The sequence below is a fragment of the Phocoena sinus genome, chromosome 4 (assembly GCF_008692025.1).
Source record: "Phocoena sinus isolate mPhoSin1 chromosome 4, mPhoSin1.pri, whole genome shotgun sequence".
Lineage (NCBI taxonomy): Eukaryota > Metazoa > Chordata > Mammalia > Artiodactyla > Phocoenidae > Phocoena > Phocoena sinus.
Genome location: NC_045766.1, coordinates 91896027 through 91921940, shown reverse-complemented (window position 1 = coordinate 91921940; position 25914 = coordinate 91896027). Strand labels below are relative to the sequence as shown.

The window sequence follows — 25914 nt, the reverse complement described above, 5'->3', positions numbered from 1 at the left end:
CTCTTTAACTAAATAACAAATCTGCCACTTGAAAGACATCATTCATCAACCTTCTTTGTGGGAGTATTCTTATTATGAAACTGAAAACAGGCATTCTTTCTTGAGTGCTTCACAATTTTAATTATCAAATTTGAATGTCACCAGATATTTACTGAAAGGAAAACATCAATTTTAATGAACTGCCTTAAGACTGAAAAACATAAAAGGTATTCAACCATAAAGTGCACTTGAGTCTTGTGAGTTGGCTTACTGTCTTACTATACAATGGTTACCACTCAGCAATTTATGAACATTTAATCAACTCTCAACTGCAAGGAAAAAAATTCTCCAACTTTAAAATCAAAATATCACGTGTATATAATATATATTTTGACCTGGAAGGAATTTAAATGAATTACAATAAAATTTTTGATACTTAATAAACCAGGTGTTAGAGACTGAATGGTATTAACACAGGGCTGGGGAAAAAAAGTAAATAAACAGCAAATAAATGGATTAATTGTAAACACTTTATTTAAAACTTAAAAATAGGGGACAGTGGATTTAGTCTTAAATTTGAATATCTGAATAGCAGAATAATTTGTGTTCTTTCATATTTTGAAAATATATCCCAAAGAGGAAACTGCTAGAGAAACCCTTCACTTTTGACTTACATGAAAATCAACACATAAATTACTTTGTATCCAGTTAGCAAAGCAGCATGGATGTAGTTGGCCAAAGTCCTTAAGAGTCAAAGATTCTGCAAGCTCTCACCTGCCCACTCTGACAGACTCCCTTTGTTTAACTTTGAAAACATTTGTCTAGAAAACTTTCTTGTGGCCTCTACTCTCATAGTGTGTTAAAGAAATAAACTCCTTCATTCCCAAACTTTAGAAAAGTATATTCACATCTCTCAGATGCTTTAAATATGAATGAAAGCATTATCAAGACTGAATGAACTTTCTATTCATTCATGATAAATTAATCTCAGGAAGATATTCACTTTTCCTAGAGAAAATTCCATTTCCTACTTGGCAGACATATTTCTACTTAAAAGGATTGATTACTATTTTCCTCTGAATCCAAATTATATATTATCATTTTAAAATGTCACAAATTAATCTTCCACTTCCTCTGTTCTTCCACTGAAAAGAAAAAAAAATGCCTAGAATGCAGATACATATAGAAAAAATTAAATAGCAACTGAGTATGTTTATATTAAAATACTTGTGTTCAAACCTATCAGTAACCTATTTTGACTTACTTAGAAATCATATTTTTCTACTTGCAACTTGTCCCTTGTCCTCATGAAATGCAAAAGAACTGCAATTTTCACCATTAGTAAATAAAGAGAAATAGAAAGATTAGGTTAATATTTAAAATATAAAATTGTTTTTTTAAAGGAGTATAAACCATTCCTTCTCTTGCATCATTAAACAACAGATACTTCATAGAATAAATGGAATGCATTCAATACTGTACAAATTATTTATAGATAACATAACTTCCCTAAGATTAATTCTCCTGCAAATGGTTACTGTAATTAAAAAAAAAAAAGTATTTTTACTAGAAACTACTATTAGATTTGCAAAACTATTTAACAGACTGATGGAGCAACAGTAAAATTTAGTCTGAAACAAACGACATCTTCATTTGTTGATGCTGAAATGCCTTAGCCAACAAATATTGTGAATATCCAGAAAATAAGTTAAAGACTGAAAAAACACTACTGGAGTCAGGAAACCAACCAAGGTTACAAAGAAACCTTGGAGGAGAAATGGCATCACACCACCAGATTCCTGCACTCTTTCCTCATGTCCTTCTCACAATGTACAGGGCTGCCCAGGAGAAAATGTGGAACTTGATGTGGGATTATAAACAAGGCCATTAACCTGTGAGATCCCATAATAATTAAAACTATTCCACAGAACCCAAACTGTGTACACAGGTCAATCTCTTCCTATGGTTAAACTGAAAACCCACAAGGAATTTCAAAACTGCTTCCATGACCATGTAATCAACAAGTACTCATGTTTATACCAATTTAAACATTTCAATTAATGCATTATTCTTTGGCCAAAGCAATGTTGTCATACAGTGGTATGAGGAATGCAAGCAGGTTGGTTTGCAGCTTTGTGTTTTGTTGTTGCCCTTACTGTTATTATTGTTGTAGCTGATGTTGTTTTGTTTCAACTTTTAACTTAACCATTTATCTTTAGTATATCAGTTTCAAAATGTTCTTGGTACACTATCTCATGAATTACAACACAGGCATAAACAGCAAGTAGAGTGATTTGTAGTTCTTTAGAGGGAAAGGCACTTTATTAATGTAGCAGGCTATACGTTTATCTTTGTTCAGCCAACTAGTCCATAGAGAAAAAGATTTTGCCTGATGCTCCTGAAGGATTTTAAATAAAGGCTAGCATCTTCTAGAACTAATTTTTTAATGTCAAAATACTTTTTTAAAAATAATATCATTTAGAATGAGTATTATTATACAAGCTATGCACACTATGATTTGTTTTCTACAACACATGTGCATAAAGAATGGTCCAGGGGCTTTCAAATGATATTAATAATAAGACAACATCTGTGTATTACTCTTTGGCATGAATTTTTTAAAAGCCTTTATTTTTTTCACAGATAGGTTATCAAACTCAGAGCTATTTTTCCACCTCAGTTGACTTCTGGTTTTGTTCCAGTGATTGCAAACCGGAGTGTGGGAGGGAAAAATGGGTTGTAGCACTCTGGTTCACTGAAGCAGTTCTAAAATATGGAAAATCTGATTATCGTTATGCCATCACCTCTGGGTGCTCTAAAAAAAACAGTGTCCAACACCAGGGCTTGAAGAACAGGAGATTAATATATAACTTTTTATATGAAAGAATAAATATTGTTCTATTAAAATGGTCAACTGACAAAACTGCCAGCCACATCACTGAGGAAAGGCATCTCCTGTCAATTTCATATTTGTCACCTGTAACTACCTTCACACCCACTTTGACTTTTGCCACTAAAAATTTAAGCAATATGTTACAAAGCTTCTCCTCTTCTCTGTGCTTGAAACTATAAATTGTCCCTTCTCTACATGATTCCTGAAGCCCACTCCACACATTCACTTGAAAACGTTATGTGTGCCAGAAATCACTGAATTACTATTCCCAGAAATACCAGCTCAGAATGGTTTAGACACTGCTGGAGAAGCACCAACTCAGTGTGAGGTTCAGCTGTTTGGGGGGGAGGGGGAACTGGGGAAAAGGTGATACTGGAGAAGGAAGAGGTTTACTATAAACGTCAAGCGAGGCATGCAGGCTGCCTCTACCAGAAATCATTATTCCACCCATTCTCAAAGCAAAAGGCTTGCATTACGCACTCTTAATATCTATTTCCACAGCAAATAAACTTACCTAACTATAATTTCTACCTTTCACCCGCTACACAGGGAATACACTGCATGCCATTTGCTATATCTATTTATTTTTCTATTTATTATATTATCACATTTGTGTGAAATTGCCTTAAAAATTCGGGCTACTCATATTTTAGCAATCAATCAAAGCACAGCTAGTTCAAAACTGATGCCTGATTTTTTTCCCATTTGCCCTTACATTTAAAACAAATCCACAAAGAAGTTTATTTTTGATACAACAAGAACATTAAAGTAAACATTTTGATTCATGTACTCATAAAGTACAGAATCTCTCAGGGAAATGCTGGTTTAGTCAATGAACTCCAAATTACTATTTCTAGTATTACTATCCTTCATTTTCAGCTTAAAAATACTAACGTCCCGGGCTTCCCTGGTTGTGCAGTGGTTGAGAGTCCGCCTGCCTATGCAGGGGACACGGGTTCGTGCCCCGGTCCGGGAGGATCCCACATGCCGCGGAGTGGCTGGGCCCGTGAGCCATGGCCGCTGAGCCTGCGCGTCGGAGCCTGTGCTCCACAACAGGAGAGGCCACAACAGTGAGAGGCCCGCGTACCGCGCAAAAAAAACAAACAAACAAACAAAAAATACTAATGTCCCTAGTGACTTTACAGAATAAAAAAAAAAAGATTGTTCAGAGAATTTATAATATTCCCAATTAGCAGTGTGTAATACATGTTAGATAAGAGTCATACTACTTAAAAGAATATTCAATTGCCTACCAACCCTGAGAACATTCTAAGGAGTTTCTTTTATATTCTATAGAGCAAAACATCCAGAGTTCCGTGTACAGTGACACGTTTTAGCCTCAGTTACATTTGGAAATCTAAGGGAACACAGAAGTGAACGTTTAAAAATATATTCCTACGGCTTCCCTGGTGGCGCAGTGGTTAAGAGTCTGCCTGCTGATGCAGGGGACATGGGTTCGTGCCCCGGTCTGGGAAGATCCCACATACCGCGGAGCGGCTAGGCCTGTGAGCCATGGCCGCTGAGCCTGCGCGTCCGGAGCTTGTGCTCGGTAACGGGAGAGGCCACAACAGTGAGAGGCCTGCGTACTGCAAAAAAAAAAAAAAAAAAAAAAAATATATATATATATATATATATATATATATATTCCTACTAAAAGAAACATAAATCAGAAACATAAATCAAAAATTTATGTCTTGTTACAGTGTACCAAGAATAGTACATTATTATGAATTATGATCATTTATCGAATGTAAGTTTTGCATAAACACAGTGGCCACTGAACATTATCAGAAAATTGAACATGGATGAAAGAAAAATCCAATTAGAAATATGCTATACCATCACAGAAGCTAATAAACTTTATTTTAGAATTGAATTTAGGACAGTGACAAAATTTACTTGGACACTTAAAACACAGAGTTGCCTCGTTGTGATCAGTTAGCATTATGCAGTCTGTCATCATCTATGGAAATCTACACACAACCAAAATTTATAAAGATTCCACCATGATATGCTCCCACATAAAAAGCCAAAAAAATCTGAATTTATTTATGAAATGGTAGTTATAAGACATTTCCTGAGTTAGAAATGTTTCAAGTTTCTAAAAAAGATGTAAAAGTGAGATACAAGTTTACCCCATCATATATTACTACATCCAATTGAAACACACGACTCAAATTCCTAGTCCTAGAAGTTACACACCTTCTCACTGATCTAATAACCTAAAAAGTAAAATTTCATGGATTACATTGCTATATCAAGAAGAATCTCAGGGCTACCAAATGTGAGAAAGAAGTGTAAAGATGTTTCTAAAACAAGTTAGTTTTATTAGATCTACGTTAAAACTACAAGGCGAAAATACAGTTTTAAACAGAAACATCTGGCTTCCCATAACCTTGGCCATTCTTGGGAAGTCTATAAGAAGAAGCAATCACTATGATATTTCTATTCCTTACTTCTGGAACCTTGTGGCAATTCAAAATGCCCATTAACAGTCCTGGAGAGAGTCTTAGAGCTTGGAGCTAAAAGGCAGCTAACTAGAAGGGTCACCACCCTCAAGATGTATAAACTGTGGTCCAAGAATATTAAGTGATGAGCCCATAGTTACATAATTGGTTAGACTCCTATGATTATGTTAGGATTCATCACTAATTTAAAGAGCAAATGATAAATAAGGAAACATTTATGCCATTTTACCTTTGGCAGAGGGTTTTACAATGCTTGAATTTGATGGTTTTACTCACTCTGGGTATTTCTTTGGCTGCTATTTACAAACAACTTCAGAGCCTATATACCTAGGTAACTGAATTTTCTGTTACACAATCCTATGTTTCATTAGACTATATGAGACTACTGTTTCTGACCTGAAACATTAGAGATTTCTTAGAGGTTTTTCCTATATCTAAGAAAACTAAAATCCAGAGACTTTAAGAGTCTTAAACTAAAATTCACCTCAACTACGTTAAGACATTATATATTTTAATTAATATTTATTTTCCAGTCTGGAAATCTAAATAGACTATCACTATCGGTGAATATTCTAGATAGAACTTAAATGTCCCAGAAGTGGAAAACTCTATTATTTGCTCTATTTAGTTTAAGATAGATCATGAAATTTAACACTGAAATAGCCAAACAACAAACTTCAATGAAGAATCTCTAAGTCAAAAATCCTGGCTATAAAATGAGGATTCAGTTGATGTCACTTCATTCATCACTGCCCCTGCTTCTCACTTAATAGTCAAAGTATAGGAACTGAAGTTACATCTCCCACCCACATCTTGCACACCTCCACCTCCAATCAAGACTACGTCCTGAAGACACTGTCCAACACCAAATGCTGGTGGAATGGAGCAACAGGAATTCTCACTGCTGGTGGGAATGCAAACAGTACAGCCACTTTGGAAAACAGTTTGGGAGTTTCTTACAAAACCAAACATAGGCTTATCATAATATCAAGAAATCATGCTCCTAAATATTTGCTCAAATGAGCTGAAATCTTATGTCCACACAAAATCCTACACACCAATATTTATAGCAGCTTTATTCATAAGTGCCAAAAATTGGAAGCAACCAAGATGTCCTTCAATAGGTGAGTGGATAAACAAACTGTGCTACATCCATGTAATGGAGTATCATTCGGTAATAAAAAAAAAAATCAACTATCAAGCTATGAAAAGACATGGGATAACTTTAAAGGCATACTGTTAAGTAAAAGAAGCCAGTCTGAAAATGTTACATATTATATGATTTCAACTATATGACATTCTGAAGAAAGCAAAAACTATAGAGACTTTAAAAAGATGAGTGGTTGCCAGGGCTTCAAGAGGTGTATGGTGGAGGCAGTGGGGGAGGGAAGCAATGAACAGGTGGGACACAGGGCATTTTTAGTGCAGTGAAACTATTCTACATGATACCATAATGGTAGATATATGACATTATTATACATTTGTGGAAACTCTGAGAACCGTGCAATACAAAGAGTGAACCCTAATACAGACTATGAACTTTAGTTAATAAAACTGTATCAATACTGGTTCATCACTGTAACAAAAGTACCACCTTTTGCAAGCTTTTAATAATCGGCGAAATAGCAAATGGCGGGAGGGAGTATACGGGAGCTCTACTTTCTGAGTCATTTTTCTGCAACCCTAAAACTGCTCTAAAAAATAAAGCTATTAAAACAAAATAAGAACACTGTCTCATGAACTAGCTATTGACACAGAGAAATTTGTGTAAACCTTGTGTAAAACTACAAGGTTTAAATAATATGAAAAGCGAATACACAAATGCAATGATATTTCCCCCAAAACAAACACATGGTAACATTCATCCTAACTGTGAAACAAAAAGCAACATAAATGACCTTAACCCTGCGAAAAATAAAATCTGAAATATTCTTACCTGTCCTGCGACTGCTCTTCGTACATCCTCTCCTTGCCTTCTTTAAAGAGTCTTATTGCTCTTTTTGACTTTTTCATTAGACTATCAATGTAGATTTTAAAATATTCATTCTCACTGAGTTGGGCAAGTTTCTGGTTGTCGTCATATTTACTCAATATAAGTCTCAAATGCTGATATGTATCAGGTAAAATATCAAGTATATATGGTGGGCTATTCTTCAACTGGAGTTTGGGATTTTGGCACAGTCTGACCTAAAAGAAACAAAGACAGAAATAAAACACTTTCATGTGAACTGCAACACTTTCTTTCACAGAAGAGCTGAGAAAATCATCAAACTATGTACTATTTCTTTGCCTTGCATAATATACATTTTGATTTTAAAATTATCATCAGCAATCTACAAAGAATCTACATTCCCATCTGTTTTCATACAATTAAATACTATTCTCTTCTCTTCTCATTCAGTTTTTCTATGTCAGACCTTAACTTTCAACCCCAAAAGTTTTCATTCTCTCTTCAACATCCCATTGTTCACGGCTTAACAGAACACCTATGTGCTAATTATTATATAGCACTAACAGTCTCTTTTTTAAACAAAAATGAGGTAATGGGCCTCATCTGCTGGCCCATTTTAACATCTCACATTCAGAGATTGTTTTCCCAGCTAAAGCTCTTTGATAGATTTTAATTTACGTTTTGGTGTATTGTTCCCAAACCATGAGAAGACTAAAAACAGGTGCTCTTTTAATAACTGAATTATTAAGTAGTAAATGGGTGTCAGGTCAGAACAAGTCTTTTCCACCTCTTCACATTACATCCCAGGCCTAGAAACACATGTTACATAACGGTTCAGTCATTTCATCAGGTGCCACCCAACGGCTGGGGCGTTCAGGGCTGCCTGCATAACCATACCTTCTGCTAGCATGAAAAGGTAGTAATTCTACTACTACATTCACTTCTTTCTACATGTTCACGTGATTTAGTCATAAGTAATTTTACCCATCTCTCACTCTTACCTCTCCAATTACAGCATAAAGAACCATCCAATTAAACGACTGTTTAAATAAACTCATTGGGAATTGCACAAGTGTGTACATAGTGTAAAGGCACACACTCTTACAAAAGGCAATATGTACACATCAAAGCAGAGTTACTGAGAAGCTCATGAAGCATAAGCTTGAGGGTCCCTCAGACACTTGGCCCTCTTCTAAAGGTCTCGTCATACATTTTTTTTGTAAAGTTTTCAAGAGCAAGATATTTTACACACAATTAGTTAAGATTTCTGTATTTTTCCCAGTGCAACATCCCTTCTGTCAAACTTAACCTTCTGCTGGGTGGCACTGAAGGAGCTGGGGGCATTTCTGGAGTCTGGCTAATGGGAATTTGAGTTGAAATACACTTGGTTTGGCTTTGGTGGAAGGTACATGTAAGGAACGCAGTCACTTCTGGAACTAGTTAAATCACTGTCAGCAATTGTGATGAAAGAATGGCTTCGGGAATATTTCAAGTGTTCATGGTGCTGACCAGCCCAGCACAGGAGCAGGAAGGTCACCTTTAAATTTCGTAATTTGAATGTGTCCAATGGTACCCAGAATTGGAGGCATACGTGGGCAATGGAAGAGAATCAAAGTGCAAAGTGTACAGAGGGCTTCCCTGGTGGCACAGTGGTTAAGAATCTGCCTGCCAATGCAGGGGACACAGTTTCGAGCCCTGGTGCAGGAAGATCCCACATGCCGCGGAGCAACTAAGCCCGTGCGTCACAACTACTGAGCCTGCGCTCTAGAGCCCGAGAACCACCACAACTGAAGCCCGCGCACCTAGAGCCCGTGCTCTGCAACAAAGAGTAGCCCCCACTCACGGCAACTAGAGAAAGCCCACGCGCAGCAACGAACACCCAATGAAGCCAAAAATAAATAAATAAATAAAATAAATTTTAAAAAATAGTAAGTGTACAGAGTCTAGATTATTTCTCTGATGTTTGTGGACTTAACCATTTCTTTTAATGGTCTTTCTTTTCATACCCAATTTTGTATTTGTACTTTTTTCTGTAAAAGGACCACTCTAAATTTCAGGTTCCACAAAAACATGGATCCACTTTTGGGTACTCATAAAAGTGCCCCGGCCAAATGAAAAAGAGCTGAACACTAATAATTTCAAGAACCACAAACACAGTAAATCAAGGAAATGACAAATGAAAAAGTACTCTTAAACTTACTTTCTCACTTGCTTCCTTTGAGAAATGACCATATCTTTTGTGGGGGAAAAAAGTCTGGCTCAAACTATCAAGCATCAGCCCCTCATTTAAGACAACCATTTCTCACATTAACTAAGGGCGCATTTCTCACATTAACTAAGTGTACTCCACTTTGTACACAGTGCCTAAAGCAGAACTGTCTAGCATACAGTACAGAACTAATAAATGGATGTATAGATGGTTGGTTGATTGATTCTGAAAGTCTTTATATGTATGTTTACACACAGATGTTATTATATTACTTCCTTATTTTCATGATTGAACTATATAATAGTTATAATAGTATTTTCTCCCCTAAAGACAGATGAAGTCCCAAATATATCAATGATTTAACAAATCTTGCTTGAAACAAGATGGTTTTTCAATTCTTAAAACTAAAAGATAATATCACGAGTACACACAAATTTCAAAAGTATCACCACCAACATCCTACAGCAGGCAGTTTAATTTCAGCAACATAAAACTTGGTACAACATGTCGCAGACTGATAAATTATTAACTTGTAGTTAGGGGGCTAGGCAACTTTAAATTCATTTCCTCCAACTGGTGAATTTTTTAACTGATAAATAAAAATATTTTTCAGACATTCCAAATCACTGTTCTTTAATAGATTCTTTTAAATGGTACAGATTTTTAATTTACTATATGCTACCTCGCCTTTTTCTCATTTGTTTTATTTAAATTAAAATTCTATCTGAGTATTGATTTATTCAGTAAAATTGTTTGAATAACTACTATATACCAGGTACTGAGCTTAGTGCCAGGAAATTATAGATGACTAGAGCATACTTCATGCCTCAAGGACTCTGGCAGAAGAGACCTAGTTCTCTATAATTAACTTAGGAGCAATGTAATTCTTGCTCTAAGGGATCTTAGTGAAGATCCTGTCCAATCCATTCATTTTTCAGATAAAGAAACTAAGAACTACAAAGATTAAGGCGACTATTGAAAAATCATTAATCCAACACAAGTGTCTGCATCTTATGAATCTCAGCCTGATCTTCCTTCTAACTATATCACAATTTAATTAGAATTAGGCATATAACTAATGATCCCTGGCTAAACTCATTTACATTTTTATTTTACTCCATTTGCAAATTTACAGGAACTTGAGGACCCATTTGTTAATTCTACAAACGTTTATATGTCAGGCATTGTTTCGGGCCCTATGGAGTACAGCAATGAATAAATCACACACCTGTCCTCAAGGAGTGTTCTAGTGAAAAAGACTGGTGGCTTAGAAAAGAATGACAGGAGAATCAGAGTGCTATAATGGAGGAGACTACAAAGTGCTAGAGGAGGAATGAAGCAGACACGTCTACGTGGCAGGGCCATGAAAGGCATACCTAAATTTGCAAAAGGAATATTCCAGGCAAAGGGATGTGCAGAGGCTTGAGAGGCCCCAGAGAGTAGGGTGTGTGAAGAGCAGTCAGTGCAGTCATTCTAAAAGGTGGGGGCATAGGAGCCCCTGGGTGAGTGGAATGAGGAGATCTTCAATAGGCTCGAGTCAGTTCATCAAGGCCTTTGTAGGCCACACAGTTTTTCTAAATCTGCACTTGGGCAAGTGCAATATAAAATGCTGAACTACTACTGCATGCCGCTGACTGGGCAGTTCATCAGTTGGATTAGTATTAAACTGTGATTTATGTCAACTCTTGCCGAAAATTGCCGAAAATGAATAACCCTATGCCAGGACTATGACTTCCTAGCAAGTCAAATTCAATTCAATTCAATAAATATTTATTGAGTGCCTGCTATGTGCAAGGAACTGCAAAAGCCAAGGTGAGAAAAATTGCTTTTCCAAAACCAGTATTTTAAGGAGAAAAATCAAGCTCACCATTTAAGGTTCAAGTTCAGATTCGAATGAGTCAGACTTCTAGAAATATCGAAGTCACTCCCTAGAATGAAAGCGGGTCCCAACACAGGAGAGCTTTCACAAAGAACACATCTACAGTCACATTACACACTGATGGACTTTTTAGGGCACCAACTGGTACATTAAAGGATTGGTTCATTACTCTTTGCTTTTGAACTAAAATGTAAAACATTTAATATTGGAATTGGGCTAAAAATTCCATTATAGTCATTGGCTCAAAGGATTTTAGAGTTAAAGAGGACCTTGGAGGTCACCAAGACCAACTCCTTACTTGTTACATAACAATACTTAAACACAGAAATGGAACCTAGTTAAGTTTACTGCTCAGAACCCTGCTGTCTGGACTTACAAGTCAGGCACTCTCTCCATAACAGTAGACAACTGCCTGATGTATTTCTTGAAAATGTATTTAAAGATTTTTAGGGCTTCCCTGGTGGTGCAGTGGTTGTGAGTACGCCTGCCGATGCAGGGGACGTGGGTTCGTGCCCCGGTCTGGGAGGATCCCACATGCCACAGAGCGGCTGGGCCCGTGAGCTATGGCCGCTGAGCCTGCAAGTCCGGAGCCTGTGCTCCGCAACGGGAGAGGCCACAACGGTGGGAGGCCCGCGAACCGCAAAAAAAAAAAAAAAAAGATTTTTAAGTAGACCTCTCTGTATATGTCTATATATGCATCGTCTCACATACATAAAAAAAATATATTTTATATTTAATATGGCACTACATGTGTATTTCAGTAAATACATGAATATGTATTCACATACATAAAATATATATTCAACCATATCAAAGCAAAGGCACAAATATAAACACAGGATTTACTAGGGCTACAAGAATCTTCAAAGCCATTAATTATTCTGGAACACTCTTGCATTTAAACAGTTTCCTGAATGTGCTTTAATTAAAATTTCCAGCCAAAAGGTAACAAAGAAGTATTAAGTCAGCTAACATATTTTCTGCAAACAAGGTTCAAACCAGACCCTGAAACCTATGAAAGAAATTCTACTGAAGCAAATGGAAACTTCAACAGTAAGGAATTGTGCGCATACCATAAAAGACTTTCATTATAAAACACACCTCACCTCATGGAGCATTCAGTTATATTAAATCATGTATTGTATCTGCGAAATGAAATATCCCATTTTTTAAAGACAGTATGGGAAGCCTGAAAGAATCCCTTGTTTGTGCTCCTCAGGTAACTGCTGTAAGAGATTCCTTATTGCAGTTACTTAAAAATATGTCATTATGACAAAAAGTATCTGTGAGTTCTTTGGGTTCTTTACAGTTTAGTTCAGCAAATCACACCACTAAGTATATAAAAGCATAAAAACTTATACAGCATAAAATTTAAAAAATATAAAAATAAAGCAGAACTCTTTCTACATAGAATATTAATTGGGCAAAACAAGAAGGTTAGCATGTAACTGGTTACGAGTCTAGAAATTAATCATAGCAGGATTTGGGGGAAACTACCAATTCTTTTATGGTTTTCAAAGAAGGTTTCAAAGAAGAAAGACACCTTTAACCTTTATAACCTTTTATAACCTTTATAACCTCTTTATAACATTTTTATTGTTATAAGAAGCACCATTAAATAACTGACTAGTTGTAATTAAGATGTCAATTGTGTATTCATTTGTTCACATATCTATCTTACTGGTCTATCTCCATCACCTAATGTAGGATCTTGCATATAGTAGATGCGCAATAAATATTTGATGGAGGAAAGGAGGAAAGGAACAAGTTAAGGAAGAACCTCTCAGAAGTAAAGTAATATTACAAACAGGATGTCCATACCTATATTGAATAAACCTGTCTACAAATGAATACAAAGCTTGGGAAAGAACTTGATCATTTCAAATATAGGGGGTAAAGATCCTTTTGATTTACTTCTCTTGGAAAGAGGAAGATTCAAGCAGCATGCTTGAATCTTCATACTATAAACATAGGCATCAGAACCAAACAAACCTGGGATCTAGCCCTGCCAGTTACTAGCTTTACAACCGTGGGCCAGTTTCTTCTTCTGGAAACCATGAAAACTTCTAAAGATGTTACAAATTCTCAGAAGAGGAAATATAAAGTGCTCTGCACAATACCTGACACATACTGGGCACTGGCAACTTTTTAGGATATCTTCACCTTCCATATTATACCACAACATGGCAAAATCCCTGCAGGTTTTGCAAAGATGTGAGAATTAGACCAAGGGCACTGGCCGCCTTGTTGGAGATCATTAAGAGTTCTGTTTTTAGTTCCTAAAGTTTGTTATATATACTACCTGAAATCCTTAAAAACTCTCCTGTTTTGTACAGAATAGGAGCAGATAAGGCTAATAAGCCCAGGTCACTACTCCTGATTTGGAATCAGTACATAGGTACTCAGCTGATCTGGAATCATTTGAAAGGTAGAATACTTAAGAACTATTTTTTGTAATTCCTATTAGAAAACAGTGTGAGCTTAACAATTATTTAAATGTTAATATGTTAAAAAGCTAAAAATTTAGTCGGATATTTTCAAAATGCTTCTTTAAGTACTAGGAGAAAATCAGCACTTACAAATACATTTAAAAATATCTTAAATATATGCCCAAGCAGAGTAGATAAAAACAGCATTGTGGCATCATCTAAGTCACAGCATGTTTTTAAGGTGATCTTAATATAAAGGCTCAGGACTGATTTCCATTTCAATTTTTTACTTATTTATGCACTTAATTGCTATAAAGCTAGTTTAAATATATATTGTTTATTCTATAATATACAATTTTAAAACATGATTTAGACGTTACGAATGTTACAAGTTAAATCACTTCTTGACAACCCAACATAAAATTTAAAAATTCCCCAAAACTTCTCTGTATATTTTCTTACTTCCCTCTTATCTAAGTGGAAGTTTCAGTTATCTACCAAGGATTACCCTTCTACTTCTTCTTAGCCTCTCCTTCTCACATTGTAATCCAGGATGCCACTTCATCAATTATTTCTTCTTCCCTTACATCTTAAATCACTCCCTACCTACACTCCTTCCCCTAAATCCGTGAACTTCTCCAATAGCACCTACACACAAAGTTATGCTCTGCTCAAACCCTCAAGCTATCTATCAGAACTTTCTTTCTTTACACTAGTTGTCCCAGTTCTAGAACAATTTTTAAATAATCCACATACGCGTTTTCATCTAGCTGTCACATAAGCAAAACTACACTGAAAGATCAACAGTGGACTCGACTCGAGACATTCAATGACTTCTTGAACTTTCATTCGGCTTGGTTTTCTCCATTTGAACTTGGTTTTCTCAGACTTTGAAACTAGATCCTCATTAAAGCTATCTCTACTCAGGAAATCAGTATGCTCTCATTCTTTTCCTATCTGTCTCATCACTGTTCTTTGCAGGATTCCCTTTCCTTCACTGCCATCTAATTATAGATACACACCCAATACAGCCGAGAATTCCAATCTCTAACTTTTTCTCCACCTCTCACCTTCTATTCTGCCCTCCAACTCTCTTGTTGTTCTATAGCTTGAAATGCTGCTTCTATGGGCATATCTACCAAACATATATCTCTAGTTTCAACTTCTCTCTTTAACTGCACATTCAATTTTCTGACTTCAAAATGGATTTCACTCTGGCAAGTCAAACTCGACATGGCCAAAAAACAAACTTATCATGCACCAGCCCCCAAGCTTCCTCTTTTTCTTCCTATGTACCTTACCTCATTAAGGGCATCACTGCCTTTAGAGTCAACTAAGCTGAAAACCTCAAGAATCACTTTCACTTCAACTTCTTGTTCATCCTCTATCTCTGAAGGGTCACCAGGACCTTAGATTTTACTCCGAAATACCTCCCACGTTTGAACCAACACTTGCTTAATCTACTGTCAATTCTCTAACTCAGCCCTTCGTTATTTCTTGCGCAGTCTGTTTTAATTCCTCTTGATCATTATTCCTACTTTTAAGGGTTTCTTTTTGTCTCTTAATTCATCCTTTCTAGAGTCAAGACAGTAATTTACCACAGCATAGCCTTGACTTTCTCTCACTCTGCTCAAACATCTCAGTGTTTCTCGGCCTACCAAATAAAGTCCAAATTCCTTGACAAAACAGTCAAAGCCTCTTCATCTTTCTCCAACTAACCTTCTTTCACTCAGCAATCTCCCTTTACTCATCATTCCTTCTGTCTGATGTGTCCTCACTTCACTGGAATCCAAAGCATCCTCTAAAAAATAGCTGGATAATACCTCCACTATGCTGCATTCTACACCAACTTTTCACCCCAGCAAGCAACACATCTACCAGATGCTGTGTTACAGCACTTTATTTACACCGTATTACAGCACTTAACTACACCCTACAGGATAACATGGTTATCTATGATTCTCTATCTTTCCATACTTAGGACATGATAAATGAATGATGAAATAAATAGATAGCATAGAAAGCAACTCTGAAAGAAAGGAAGAAATTGATTCAAAATCTGAATGGTTAAAATTCTATAGGATTTAAAAGATAATAACTGATTAAGGCTTCTGCTAAATGTGTGCTCCATATCACACAGATAAAAACCCAGGGAACTCTTGGGAGGATTCCTTTAAATCTTTTACTTTATCCAAAAGCTTTACCTAGAAGTGATAAGAGGCAAACTTTGGGATCACTCCATTTATCTAAGCACAAATCAGAATCTAACTCAGTAGTAAACAAAATAAGCCAGACACGTAATGTGTTACCATATCAAGGTCTACTAGGGCCCATGATTCTGCTAATATAGAACAACCTAACTAAGGAAAAAGAAATATGTGAAGAATAATTCAAATAAATGATATTCCCTGTTCCAAGGGCCCAAGGACAGTGATATTCTCAAACCGAACAAACATAAACAATAGGCATCCTAAACCTAAATGTTATTCCACATGCAATATTTTTCAGAGGTGTGAGTAATTCAACTCAGAAGAGAATACTTACTCTTATTTTTTAATAGCTGCATATAATTTAAGCATTTTTGATTGACAAACTTTAAAATATATTATGGTTGAAGTGAAATTATAAAGATAGAGAATAAATTATATTCCAAGCTTGGCAAATGTACTAAATGTACTGAGGGTTAAAAGCAGGAAAAGGCTGTTTGGTATCATCACTTTTTAAATGTTTTTAAAACTCTTTCGGTAATGTAATTTCAAATGAATGACAAGGACAGCAAGACAAAAACGTAGGCAGGTACTCAACTTGCTTTGCTCTTTAGCATCAATTAATTACTCTTTAGTTTCCTGAACATCCATGTACGCTCAGTACATTCAGTATCTATTAGATGGAAAACTGTTTCTTCTACTTTCCATCACCTGGCTAAGATGCTTGTGAAAACCATGTGCAGGAACCTCACGTTAATAAATCATCATTCCTACCATACTGATTAGCAATCATTTCCTTACCCTCACCACAGCATTTCCAACAAGAGTACAATAATGCTATTCCTAAAGGCAGTGGCCAGCAGAATCCAGACAGACAACAGTCTGAGCAGTGGCCAGAAAAACAAGACAGATGTTCTCGACTGCTCCCACTGTACTTTGTATAGGTCTGTATTACAGCCCCTTCCATACTACATGGCAATTATCCACTTACATGCCTGGCTCTGATGCTGGTCTCTGAGCTCCATGACAGGTCAAGGGCAGAGTTATATCTTGTATAGCTTTGCATCCCCAGGTAATAAGCACTTCATAGAAACACAGTAGGTCCTCAAGAAATGTTTAAGTGTTTAAGAACCTCCATCTCTGTAAGAGCTTTGGAACAGACTCCACATTTCAGGTGTATTTGAACCTTGCTGTGTATTCATGAGTAATAGTTCTGTCACTATATCAAACAGGCAACTACTGACCTGAAGAGTTTGGGGTCAGCTATTGACTTACACTACATGTAGAACTAAAACCAGAAAATATGCCTAAATGAGATGCTTTGGGATATGCTACTATTCTTTTTCTCAATAAATGCACTCTGCTAAGTCTGTGCCACTGATGTTTTCTTACAAAACACTTTACATCTTACAAGGAACACAGCTGAGCAATTACTCCCTCCCACTCTCAGTGACCTTGTATAGAAAGCCTGCCCTCTGAAAACATAACAATTAGTTGGAACTGGAATTTCAGTTGACTGTTTTAAATTCTAGAGGCCAGGGAATGGTGTAACTACACATTTCCCCTACAGTCTAAGACTGTTTCACTGCCCTGTGAGATGTTGTTTTACTTTATAAGTGGCTGAGACGACATACTGTACTTGGAGTTTGTTTACAATTTTACACTTCTAAGGTTTGACCTTGTTGCAGAGGCTTCATAAAGAAAAAATGCCAAATGCTTAACCTTGCCTTTTACATAACTACCAGTTAGATTTGAAAGTTACCATTTTCTGTTATTCAGAAGCTAAACTCCTACTATTGCAGTTATTTTACAAAACAGGTAATGTGTCAAGGGATTCACTTTGGGACTAATAATAAAGTTCCTGATGTAATCACCAGGACAGTGTTGATATCATGAACCACTTCCTTCACCACTGACAAGGCAGGAAAGACAAACACATGTGGGTGATCCTTCTGCATTACACAATTAAATAAAATAGACTTTCCAAATAGTAATTATCAATGCTTTTTTATTACTGTGAGATAGAGTAGCGATAAACATACTGAACTCTTCTAAAATGATTTATATGGTTTCCCTCCACAAAGCCCACGAATGCATTCATAAATGAACACAACAATTTTCAGCCTTGACAAATAATGAAGACAAATAGGGAAAGCCACACAATGCACCTCTGGCCAACACCGATACCCGCATTCCACTAAGCAGAGACTTTAGGTAGTAGATTTCCTTGTGAGTCAAGTTTCTCAATTGGAGAGGCTAAACACAAACCCGTGAAAGGGTTAACAAAACAAACAATGGCAGAAGCTTAACTATCAAATAACCATCTATTTTACCATACTCCATGGTGAAATAATTAAAAGAGGAGAAAACTTAGGTTAACAATCGGTTACAGACCAAAATTACACACACGTTTTTTAATGTTTCAAAAATAATGACTCTATATTACCTACAGTTTACCACTTCTTATATAAATCTTTTTCATTTGATGTTCTAACATTTACTCACAATTGTACAAATTCTGACAACTCAAAGGGGTGGGGAGAGAGGAGCAGCTCCCTGGTAGAATCTGACCCATTTTTGCCCACTCATATAACAGATAAGTTAAAGAAAAACCTTGAATCTCCTTCTCTTATGCCCAACTAATGGTTCAGGCATGAGAGTGACCTTAAACTGCTTACTCCTTAGAAAAGCAAAGACAGCTAGTATTGTGCCTGTCAAATATATACAATTTTTCCAACTGCATGCCCCTCATTCTTAAGTATCCAATGTTAAAATCAAAACCTGACCTCAAGCAGCAAGTTGCAATGTTCTGACACTATGACATCATTCTGTCTGGAGCACTCTAATATCACAATTTGAATAAACTGGCAGAAGCTTAAATAGGTCACACTGAATCCTAAAACTAAGGATATTTATCTAACAAAAATATTCTGGCTCTGCCTTTAGCATCACCAGCCATATAACGCCAGGTCTATTGTTCATCTACCCATCTGTGCTTCTCATAAGGAGAAATGAAAATAAAGTAAATCTTATCCCCTTCCTGTATTGCTAATACCACTGACAGTGGCTTTTTGCGGCAAATATTTGAACACTGTTACAAACCAAAGTAAAGTTGACTGCTACCATATGACTTTGTGAAGGCTTTAGCACACACCTACAAAGAAATATTTTTTTAAACCTCCATTTCTGCAGTTATAAAGACATCAAGAGCCCTGCATCAACTAACTTTATAATTAGCCCCAAATATGTATGAAACAAAACCATAAGGCGCTACAAACATTTACCAATATATAGGGTACAGTACTACTGCTTCAAGAGCAAAACTATTAATTTTGCACAGCAGCATGCTACATCTTAATTATATTTATTTCATAATCCTACTTAGTAAAATGGGACACAGCTACAGTTTTCTCCATAGACCCCTGTGAAGTATTCAGGTTGCCTAGACTTCTCTGGGCACTGACAGCCAGCATTATTTCTTCTTGTAACATTGTAGTTCATCTGAAAGCAACATGCAGAAACCACAGAAGTTTCTGATACTCTCAGTCCCACCACCTCCATCATAAATTTTCCTTTCACAATAAACAATGTGCAATCAAAAAGGTTTCCTGTTTCAAAATGGAATAGATGAAAGAAACTGTAACTCTATCATTAACAACAGCAAAAAAGTTCCTTAATGAAGATGAATTCTCAAAGATGAAAATGGAAACTCTCAAACACTGCTTCCTCACTTAAGGACAAATCTGGTTCTTTCCCCAGTTATCATTCTCAGCGTCATACATTGTGGTTGTCATGAGTGGTCCGTCAGAGACTTTTCTTAAATTACTTGTATACAGTCTTTTGTTATCTAACAGCAAGACAACCTTACATAAAATGTAACAAACACATCCGAATTATTCTATGCCATGCACCAACAAAGATCAGCCAACAGTAAAAACTTTGCATGTCTGAGTCATGTAGAGGAACTTTGAACCTTGAAGAGTAGGACAAAAGGTAAAAAAACAAGTCTTAGCTCTGAACCCAACTTTTCTAAACACCCAGAGCAGATATAAGATGGTCAATCCAAAGCAAAAGATTGTTGTTACAACAATAATTAGTATTAAGTAACAGTACAAATAAAACTGGAGAAACCAGCCACATCCAGGGTCAACCCTGCTGTGTACAGACACGGTCAGACAAAACTTACCACTTTGTCCATGAGTTTCCAAGTTTTCTCCACAGTCCTGCGATCTGCTGCTGCTTGCTTAGGGGGTCCAACTGCATCTTGAATAGCATCAATAATACCCAAAATTCGTCCTTTTCGGGGGTTTCCTCCTCGACCACCAGGGTTTCTGCCATTCATAGAATTTGCCATCTGGAATCTTAGTTCTCTGAAAGGGAAATTTAAAAAAAAAAAAAAAGTTAGTTGGTCATGAAAATATTTACCCAACAGAAAACAGGTTAACTTGTACACACTACATACTCCTCCATCAGTGAGAACAAAATCCAGGGCCCCAGATTCAACTTTTCAATAGCGTGTGAATTTACACTCTCAATCTTTACACACAACAAACAGGTTTAGTAGCAATGACCTTAGATTTGTTTTTGGAACACTAAGAGTTAAAGATGCAAGTAATGAAGGCTTGATTAATACCAAACTCATAACAATAAAAACATATAGATTTCCTCCAACTAGATAAGAACACACTGTTCTGTTTTTCCCCTCCCTGCCTTAATCCCAATTCAAAAGACTAGAACTGAAGCCCCCAGAAAATATTTTGGAAGCCTCCCTCAAAAGCCGCACTTTCACTCTGTTAGATTTCGTCAAGTTATATAAACGTAAAGATACTTCTACAGGAGCTTAAGGGGCACGTCTGCTGTCAACAAAGGCTTAGGACTTGGATTTTACCCGCTAAAACCACCAACTACGGACTCATGAACATGGACACACGAACACACAGTTCTTCAGCCAACGCGGTTGAGGAGTTGCGCCCAAGTTAAGAGCCATATAAACCAACACACAAATAACCCGTTTTAAAAGAGAATGAGAAACTGACAAGAGCGGGCACAGAAAGGAGGAGAGAGTTCACTTCTTTCGCTCCTCGCCTCTGGTCTCATCCAAGTGGGGTGGGGGTAAGGGGTCCAAAGCTTTGTTTCGGGACATCTGTGCCTCCTCCCGGCTCAGGCCCCTCCCCTGCCACTCTCGGATCACAGCTGGGGGAGGAAGGTGGACAGAGAAAGGACAAAGTATCGCCTCGCGCCTACAGCGCCCACAGCCCGGTCCGTCTCGGGCGCCGTGCGCTCGGCTCCCCGGGTTGCCTGCAATCCCAGCCGCCCGTCTCCCTTTACTCTCTCTTCCTCCCTCCCTGGCCCTGCCCAGGTCCGGGCTTTAAATACCCCTCTTCAAACTGTGACGGCGGCGGCGACAGCAGCTGGAAGCCGGGGCTGTCCCCTCTTCCTCTGTGGCCCGCGCCTGGCTGCCCCTGGGCCCCCAAGGCGGAAAGCAGCGTCGAGCCTCCCCCGCGCCCCCTTCCCTCCAGGCCTCTCGGCGCAGTAGCTGCCCAGAGACACGCGTGTGCGCGGGTCTGACTCTACGCGCACGAGCCCAGGGTGCGTGGGCAGCCCGGGCAGGGAGTGTGTAATTGCCGTGAAAACCCCGCTCCAGAGGAAGGAGTGACCCAGAGCACCGGCCATCGAGACAGGGAAACGCAACAATTACCGTCAAGACCAGTCCACGCCCGCTTTCCCCTCCCGCCCGACTCTCGGGGAGGCCGCGGGACGCTGCAGCAGCACTAGCCGGAGGGAAGAGACCACTCGCTCGCCACCCCACCCCTGTAGGATACACACACAGAGAGCCAGGGGTGGGGCGGGGCCGGGGGCGGGGCCTCGCGCTACGGGACCAATCCCGAGCACCCGTGCCCTACCCGACAGCGGGCGGTGCCAATGGGCGAGAGGCGCCCGTCCTCCTCGCACTACCACCCGGTCCACGTCTCCCACAGTACACAATGGCCCCAGAGGAAGGCCGGTTCGCCGCACGTCCCAAATGGAAAGGGATTCGGAGAAAAATGGCGGGACTGGACTCACCCGAGAAAGAAAGTGGAAAAGGGAAAGGAAATGAAAGAAAGGATGCAAGGCACTAGGGAATTGACCAATAAGGAGTGGGCGGGTGGGCGTGAGCGTTGGGAACCGGAGCCAAAGCGGACTCCGGCTAAAAGGCGGGACTTCCTGCTTCGCTCACTTTCCTAGTCTTTTGTTTCATAGCAACAGAGTAGTGGTTGAGAGGGTGTTGCTTCTTTACTCTGGGCGGATCCGAGGCTGAAGAATTCATCTCCCTAGGGCTGCCAAACTCTTCTACCCAGGACAGCAGCCAAACAGGTCTAAGGCATGGCTTCTAAGAGTTGACTGCCGAAAACAGAGCAAACAGTCACTCAGCTTCTAAGATGAAGTATAAGCCTTTCATAGAATAGACTAGACTAGGGTTGACACCTGGTTGCCAATCAAAACTTCCTAAATTTCTGAGTGTGTTTCCCTTTTACTGTTAGTTTTAAAGAATTGCTGATCAAACATCAGGTTGATGAAAAAGTAAATAGTTGACACCGCTGGCCAAATTGTCTCTACTAATCGTGCCAGGGCAGTGAAAGAACCAGACTATGTGGGTTGCTAATGTATACAATGTACCTTTTTATTTAGTGCAAGTTGTGTATAAATGACTGGAAAGGAAACAGCTTTTGTGTTTTGTCAGTCACCTTTACTCTTATGTCTGCCATTCTCTCCCAGTGTTTGTAATCTCTCTGTGGCTCCATCCTTATGTCTTTAGAAACGTCCACATCTGGCTAATCTTAAAAGGAGAAAGCTACTGTGCTGGGATCCTTCTTTCAGCAAGATCATATTTTAAACAAATGCCTTCTATTTCTTTCTATTTAACTTCAGCCCCACCACAAGTGCTACTAACAATTGCTCTAGATTGTCATGCTTTGGAATTTTCTTTCCACCTCAGTTGGTAGTGTTGAATACACTTTACACCTTGGGCTTCTCAGGTGTCGTAATATTTTGTATTCAAAAAAATTTTTTTTAATTCTTTCTCTAACCAGTTAACCCGATAAAATGTTTCTTAATGATTCTAACCACTTTCTACCTAAATAACCATTTTAGTACTGTGGTAATTACTGTCAAGGATCATGAGCTGTTATAAACATTATTTACAGCCCTAAATTCAGGTGGTTAAGATTTTCATTTGATTAAAACAGGCAAAACGTGCTCTTTGCAACTAGTCAGGTGATAAAATGTGGTTCAGGAAGTAATTTTGTTTATTTACCATTTTTTCTATGCCAATAATTAAAGAGTAGGTCCTTGTTTTCACATTGCATTTATCTACATAAGTACTGGCCTCTCCATATCTCCTCCACCCATGCCTATCTCTTTTACTCATAGTAACAGTAGCTAAATTTACTAAAGGAAGACTGCAAAAGGAAAAAACGTATTGGGTCACCTTTTAAATAAATCCACAAAGAATATATGTATAGAAGGTTTTTCAGCATGTAGGAAAAGAGTAGCTTAAGGAAACATTACAACTAAGTACATTACTCATATCTAGATAAATGCAGAATAAGTAAAATACATGTTATAGCATGTGGCATTCCTTTGATATTAGTTTTGCAACTGAAAGAGATGACTTAATGAAAAAATAGCACTGCCTATGGTATCAAGCATATCATATTGAAACAAATTACAAGTTTTGTGGGATATAGTTTTATATATATGTGTGTATATATATATATACATATATATATATATATACACACAACACACATACGTATATATATAATACCAAGAATTTACAGCTTCATTCTCCACTAGCTATTTTATCAAAGCCATCTTGAATCCAAGTCAAGTTGTGGTGTAGTAGAGTTCCCATTTGAACCCTACTAGGATTCAGGATTTGCTTACGTCTGATGAACTGAGGGAGTAGTAGCCCTCCCTGCAAACTATTAGCATGAGTTGATGTGTGTGGGAGAAAAAATACCTGTTGGGATGAACCTTCATATCCCAGATGCTTCCAATGAAGACACAAGATATAAAACATAATAAAGGACTGCATGCTGAGGGCTATAAATAAAAGCACAAAGAACTGTTTTCATAGGGGACTTTGTGATACTCAGAGCATAAGTAGTAGTACTTCAAGGTGACAGTTGGCTAGAGAAATACTCTCCTCATTTCTGCATAGAACAAGTCAATCTCCAACATGGTGCAGTTTAAGGTGAATGCAGTATCCTTCAGCAGGATGGTGATTTGTAACCTAGAGGGAACTTGGGTACGACACCTTTATAGGAGAGGGGTGTTCTCCTGGAAGATCCTGGCATGAGGGAGAATGGTGAGACTCCTAACAAAGAGCTTTCCAACCACCATAACAGCCAGTAAGTGAATAATATAAACAAACTGATTATAAGTTTATGTGAGACCCCTCCCTTAGGACTCCCAGAAGAAACTGGGAGACATTGTGGCAGGGGTACTGAGAAATTCTGTAATGGCAGATATGAACGCTTGTCATCTGATCATTAATATTAGACCTTAATATATGTAGTCACAGGCTGGTGCCATTTGAGAAAATGCAGATTAGAGTCCTGTCTTTAAACACAGGAAAATTTTTTTGAAAAGAAGACACCTATTTGGGCAAATATTTATACTTTTTTCATTCAGTTCAATTTTTCTTCTTTTCTTTTTTCTACTTTCTCCAAATTCACAGGTGACCCATGTGATATTAGACTAGTTGACTAAATAACAAAACATTCCTGTAACTTATTTGATCTATAAATAGCCACTCAAAAAATATTTGTTGAATGAATGAATTGACTGTTTGAGGATATTGTATAAGAAGTATAAGGTTGTCCCTGTTTCTGTGCATCGGAGTGTCCACTTTATTCACAATTTCAAGCAAGCTGTTACTTTTCCTACCAGGTAGATTCACAATGCCCCTCTAACTCAAAATCAGAATGACACAACACAAAACACTAATCTCCCAGGGAGACTGTGGACACAAATTCACGGGTTAGAGATAAATAAGTGGATTATTACCTAGTCATATTGGGATATAACAAGTCATCCCTTATTAAGGGTAATAGATTTCCATCTTTCCTTAACAACACATACCAATAGCTAGCAGTGAGGTATGCTGATCTATGGATTCACCAGAATCTAAGTACTAGTTTGGGATCAACTGGAATTCTTGCTTAGCAACAAAAGCAACAATAAATAACAATGCTTTAAACAAGATAGAATCTTATTTCTCTCACACGTAGAAAAAGTCTGAAAGTAGAAATTACAGGTAAGAATGGTGGCTCCACAATTTTTTCAAGTCCTTTTTCAAGGACTTTTTTCAAAGAGTTCCTGTCTTTCCTCTGTATCATCCCGGCACCTTTTTTCTCACCCTCAGATCACCTTATGTTCCAAGATAGCTATTGGTGCTGCAGCTATCATCACTTATTTTCAGGTTAAAAGCTAAGAGGAAGGGTAGAAAGGTATTACAAACTTCTCCCCGAATCAATTTCCTTTAAGTAATTTTCAAAGAACTCCCACAAATATTTCTCTTAATAGCTCAAGGCCAGGACTCAGTCACATGGTCAAACTTAGCTGCTAAAATATCTGGAAAGCAATGTGCTTTTTATTATAGGAAGCAATATAACCAGCTAAAAATTTGAGTTTTGTTTCTAAAGAGAAAGAGGTGAATAGATGTTTGGCAAGAAACCAGCCAATACTATCACAAAGGTCTTGTTCAAGAATTAAACTTATGATTAATAAGTCAGTCCTTGAAACGAAAACTAGAGATTGCAGGTGGTATGAGATAACAAAAATTTGAAATACCAGATACCAGATAATATATATATGTTTTAATTTATTTATTTATATATGAGATATTTATATAT

General features: G+C 37.7%; 1 protein-coding gene across 4 annotated transcripts in view; it reads right to left on the bottom strand.

Moving 5' to 3' along the window:
* The window catches only part of CBLB (Cbl proto-oncogene B), a 216251-nt gene extending 194408 nt beyond the window's left edge, over positions 1-21843 (bottom strand). For 2 of the 4 annotated variants that reach the window (XM_032630821.1, XM_032630822.1), the window contains exons 1-3: positions 21714-21822; positions 20202-20385; positions 7277-7527 (exon numbers count right to left, since the gene is read on the bottom strand). In XM_032630821.1, the coding sequence (XP_032486712.1) occupies positions 7277-7527; positions 20202-20369 (419 nt within the window). In that variant the 5' untranslated portion in view covers positions 20370-20385; positions 21714-21822. Of the gene's footprint in view, positions 1-4359; positions 4459-7276; positions 7528-20201; positions 20386-21713 lie in introns of all 4 variants that reach the window. The other 2 variants (XM_032630819.1, XM_032630820.1) reach the window with 2 other exon arrangements.
* Between the last annotated feature and the right edge of the window lie 4071 nt (positions 21844-25914).